At 51.9% G+C, this 5,281-nt stretch overlaps 1 protein-coding gene across 1 annotated transcript in view; it reads right to left on the bottom strand.

The window, feature by feature from the left end:
• Positions 1–4,328, bottom strand: part of RNLS (renalase, FAD dependent amine oxidase) — a 61,355-nt gene extending 57,027 nt beyond the window's left edge. The window contains exons 1-3 of the mRNA XM_017832740.1: positions 4,232–4,328; positions 3,324–3,466; positions 1,810–1,968 (exon numbers count right to left, since the gene is read on the bottom strand). Coding sequence (XP_017688229.1) covers positions 1,810–1,968; positions 3,324–3,466; positions 4,232–4,320 — 391 coding nt within the window. The 5' untranslated portion in view covers positions 4,321–4,328. The remainder of the gene's footprint in view (positions 1–1,809; positions 1,969–3,323; positions 3,467–4,231) is intronic.
• Positions 4,329–5,281: the final 953 nt, after the last annotated feature.

Genomic DNA, 5,281 nt, shown 5'->3' with positions numbered 1-5,281 from the left:
GGGGGCTGGGAATCGAACCCGGGTCACAGCGGTGAGAGTGCTGCACCCTAACCACTAGACCACCAGAGGCCCCTCTGAAACACCCTCCTTACATCCTCCTCACCTGTTTTCCCCCTATTTTAGTTCTTAGACTAAAGAAACAGGAGTAAAGATGCCAAGAGCTCCAACGCCAAGGAAATCTGGGGTATGGGGAGTCAGTCCTGCTGCCTGAGACCAAGAATTAACGGTTGGAAATCTGGAAGCTGGTCTCACACAGAGGACAGGCAGGCAGGGGAAGAGAAACAGAAACAAGGGGAGGAGAAGACAAAGCTGCTGGATTCCCTCAGATAAAAGGTAATCCTGCAGTTACACAGAAGGTGAAGGATGCTGTGAAAGCATCGGACAGTTCCAGCACTCCCAAGAGCAAGTGAAATGAACTGTTCACCTTAATTACATCTTCTGAAGGGGACCTGACCACTCTGCACATGAAAGGATTTAATTATCCCAAGAAAAACCAATTTGCAAAGACATCAGTGCTGACTGAGGAAGGCCTTGAGATGCCGAGTAGCAGAACCTCGGGAAGACTCTGAGAAAACAGAACTCCACACTACCTCTTTTTTCTATTTCCAGGACATTCATGATCAACCAGACCACCTTAGCAAGGACAGGAGGGGCCAGACCCATCACTACTTTCCCTGGTAAAGGGACAGGGGAAATGAGAGGGCTTATAAAACAGCAAATAGCAGAGAAATCCTGTTCCTACAGAGTATTTACCTATTTAGGCACAGAGTTTAAAATAAGAGGTTGTAATGAAAATACTTCTCTTTAAAGAAATACCCAAGAAAACCCCGATCAAGTACCAATTTTCCCCTTGCTGCCCTAAGATGCTGTGCTGCAGCTCAGCATCCTGCTGCCATCCATCATCTTTTTGTTCATACAGGTCCTGGTTACTAAGCAGCAACTCCAGACAGACCCCTAGACCTCCATCCCTTGCTCCAATATCCTTTAACAGGAGCTTCCAAACCACACTCATGGATTTAAACTCATGCTAAAATCCAAGATACAGCAGAGCACAAGGAGCCAAGTGTTAAAGTCAGCTCCTCATCATTCCAGCACTGGTGACTCTTCTACAAACCAGGCCTGAACTTAACACTTCTTCCTCAGCATGGAGCTGCTCTTTCTAAGCCTCCATGGCACTGAAACACATTCACCCCAAAAAATCACTGAAGGATAAGTGAGATTTACTCATATTTGGAGAATAAAACCCCCAGGATGCAGCCAGAAACAGCAAACAAGCTGGAGGCTTGAAGAGGTTTTCATCTTATAAACTCGAGACCAAGCAGTTCTCAGCTGGACTTTTTCCTTCCCTGCATTTCATGTGATTTTAGGGTCACTGAGATGCCCTAGGGGTTTTTCCCCACAGCACAGCTGTTATTGAGGTCTCACTCTCTGGGACATCCCCACTGCAGACATACCAGGGGCAGCACTGGAGATCAGCACAAGGGGCAGTGACAGGGAAATGCCACGTGGGGACCAGCTGAGGGGCTTGTCCAATTCACAGCGATTTTCAAGTCACAGAAAGACAGGTGCTGTCTCAGAAGTCAGCAAAAAATTAAAGATCAGATTAAAAACTGACTTACCTGTGTAGATATTTTTGCTATCAAGGTGTTACTGATCACACACCACATGTAAGGCCTTGAAATCACCCACCTCCTGTCCTGCTCCATCCTATTCTGTCAGTAATTAAGCAGCTCAGACTGTTCTTTGCCATACAAGATGCTAAATTGCCATTTTAGATTGGATACCTGCGATTTTGAGGTGTGAACTTACTGTTTACAATGTCCCCCTGCAGCTGGAGAATTTGTGGAACGGGAATGGTGAGAATAACTACATCAAACTGCTCTGGTGGCCCCACCTTCCTGGAGACTTCCCACTTCCCACCTCGGAGAGAGATGTGAGTTACATGCTGCTCATACAGGACATCTGCACCTGCATGGAAAAAGGAGCAGTTAAATCCATGTCCCAGTGAATTCCAGAGAGAAAATACAGAGTGGTTTCTCTGGAGCCAGGCTGGGAGAGCTGGGGGTGTTCACCTGGAGAAGAGAAGGCTCCAGGGAGAGCTGAGAGCCCCTTGCAGGGCCTAAAGGGGCTCCAGGAGAGCTGGAGAGGGACTGGGAACAAGGGATGGAGGGACAGGACAAGGGGGAATGGCTTCCCACTCCAGAGGGCAGGGTTAGACTAGATACTGGGAAGGAATTCTTCCCTGTGAGGGTGGGGAGGCCCTGGCACAGGTTGCCAGAAAAGCTGTGGCTGCCCCTGGATCCTTGGAAGTGTCCAAGGCCAGGTTGGACAGGGCTTGGAGCAACCTGGGCTAGTGGGAGGTGTCCCTGCCCATGGCAGGGGGTGGGACTGGGTGAGCTTTAAGGTCCCTTCCATCCCAAACCAGTCTGGGATTCTAAGATTCTCTAATTCAACTCAGTAAACAGAGGGAGAGCTCCCAGCTGCTCTCTTTGCCAGGTCATTTCCCCTGGCTTTACTGAGCTGAACCAATCCAGAGGGAAACTCAACAAACACAGGAGGTGGCACTGGATAAGCAATCAAAGCACCCCCCCAGGTGCTGAGAAAGACAGCACTGTCCCTGTTAGCAACTGAAGACAGGGACATAATTATTTGCAAGATTAGTGTCTAAAAACCCAGCTAAGTAAAAAAAAAAAAAAGATAACAATCACACAGAAGGACCAAAGCCTGAGTGCTCTTACAACTCATATTTTTCAAACCAGGGTTAAATTAGTCACTGAAATGCACACTTGGTTCTACCACATGACACCTAATGCAGTAGTTACATAAGGTGATCTCTTCCTCTGGCCTTTTCTAAAGGCTCACATCCTTCATAAGCACTCCTTCCTCCAAAACACAGGCTGGAGTTCACCACTGTGCTCCGAGTTACACAGCAGTTAAGTACCCACTCAGAAAAAAGCCACCCAAACGCTCACTTCATTCCAACTGCAACTCAAATCTCTTCCTAACCACGATCTCCCACTAAATTATCTTGTCCTATTCGTGCTAGGCCCGACTTTCATATGCTAAAGTCACCGGTGTAAATATAGGCTTGGCCCCTGAGCCTACAGATGTTCTATTTATATAGGGATTTTTACATGCCAGGCCTGCAGGACTTGGAAACTCACAGAGCTCCCAGACATGTTTATCCATCCACGAAACTTCCCAGCATACATAAACAAACAAGGAACGTAAACACCCTCATCAGAAATTTAAATTCGAAAGACAGTTCAGGAGTGCCGTCGTTAAAACCATTCATTTCACACAAAGGCATCTAAAAAAGTTACCTGACTCTTTTAAATAATACTTGACAACCGAGGAGATGCCCTGGGGTGCCACATAATTGTAGGAGCCTTCTCTCACCACCATTCCTTCCACGGGAGCAGTCAGTGGTGTCAAGATGCCGTGAGACAGAAGTTCCTCATAGAAGCTTGAAGGGAGGAAAAATATACAGAGGTGAAAACTCGCTCCATTTTTCCACAGTTAAAGTTAAGGCCAGGTTAACTTTGGAGTTTAGAGAACAGCTTTTAGCAAGCGGCGTTTGAAGGCAGGTAATGCACCAACACAGCCGTAAAACAACCAAGTACCTCGCTATTGTCCTGTGTCTGGCCTTTTACCCGAGAGCAAGGCTGCCCGCAATGGGACTGCCAGAGGTGTGACCCGAACAGGCAGGAATAGGCAACAGCTCCTTAAATCTCTGAGCACAAGCACAAACTGAAGGAGCATCCCAGCCGCCGGACGCAGCTGCCTGAAACGCGCCTTTTCCCGGCTTCCCACACAAATTTTGCGTCTGTTTACATCGCTGCTACACCTCTACCTCCTTCCTCAAGACATAGCGAGCTACCCCTGGGTCTTTGATCTCAACCCACATGGGTTTTCCAGCTTTTATCCTCCCATTTCTCCCCGCGATTCCGCTGGCGGGGGAGCGAGGGTTGTCGGGCTGGGGTTAAATTAAACCACGACACCTGTGCCCGCAGCGAGCCCGAGCAGCCCCAAACCTGTTCCCGAAACACAACTTCCCGCCTGCGGCGGCGGGGACGGGCGGGATGAGCGGGACGGGGGCGGGATGAGCGGGACGGGGGCGGGATGAGCGGGACGGGGGCGGGATGAGCGGGACGGGGGCGGGATGAGGGAGCGCGGGGGGCGGGCGGGGGCCGGATCCAAAGCGCTGGGGGCGGGATGGGGCGGGTCTCACCTGAGCCGCGGCCCCGCCAGCTCCGAGTCGCAGGTGACGAACTGCGCGCCCAGGTCGGCGCTGCCCAGGTCGCCGCGGGTCGTGCTCATGCGGCCCCCTGCGCGACAGCCAGTCAGACACCGACACGACACACACACGACATGACACGACACGCGACACGGTCCCCGCCCCGCCGGACCCACCTGCGCCCCGCGCCTTGTCCCAGACGGCCGCGGGTCCCCGCGCCCCCCGCGGCAGCAGCGCCGCGCACGCCCCGCCCGTGAGCCCCGCGCCCACCACCAGCACCCGCGACATGGCCCCGACCACAGAGCACCGCCCCGGCCGGGCGGGGGAGCGGCCAAGGCCCGCCCGGCACGGCAGAGAACCGCCCGTGGGTGGAGCGGGGAGGACACGGCCGGGAACGGCGCGGGTGTGCGCGGGAACGCGCGGGTACACCGGTACACACGGCGGTACACACGGCTGGACACACGCGGCTGGACACACACAGCTGTACACACACCTGTACACACACAACCCTGTACGTGCACATCTGTACACACACAGAGCTGTACATCCTGTACACACGCCTGTACACACATCTGTACCCACACCTGTACATCCTGTTCATACACCCACCTGTACACAGCTGTACACACACATCTCTACATCCTGCACAAACACCTGGACACACCTGTACATACACATCTGTACACACACACCTGTACACCCACCTGTCCATACACAGCTGTCCATACACAGCTGTCCATACACAGCTGTACATACACACCTGTACAGGCACAGCTGTACACACACACCTGTACACACACCTGTACACACACCTGTACATACACATCTGCACACACACACCTGGACATACACAGCTGTACATACACACACCTGTACACACACCTGTACATACACATCTGCACACACACACCTGGACATACACAGCTGTACATACACACACCTGTACACACACCTGTACATACACATCTGCACACACACACCTGGACATACACAGCTGTACATACACACACCTGTACACACACCTGTACATACACATCTGCACAC

Source organism: Lepidothrix coronata, unplaced genomic scaffold (assembly GCF_001604755.1).
Source record: "Lepidothrix coronata isolate B3197 unplaced genomic scaffold, Lepidothrix_coronata-1.0 Scaffold204, whole genome shotgun sequence".
Classification (NCBI taxonomy): Eukaryota; Metazoa; Chordata; class Aves; order Passeriformes; family Pipridae; genus Lepidothrix; species Lepidothrix coronata.
Note: the sequence above shows the minus strand (reverse complement) of the source record. Positions and strands in the feature narration are given on the sequence as shown.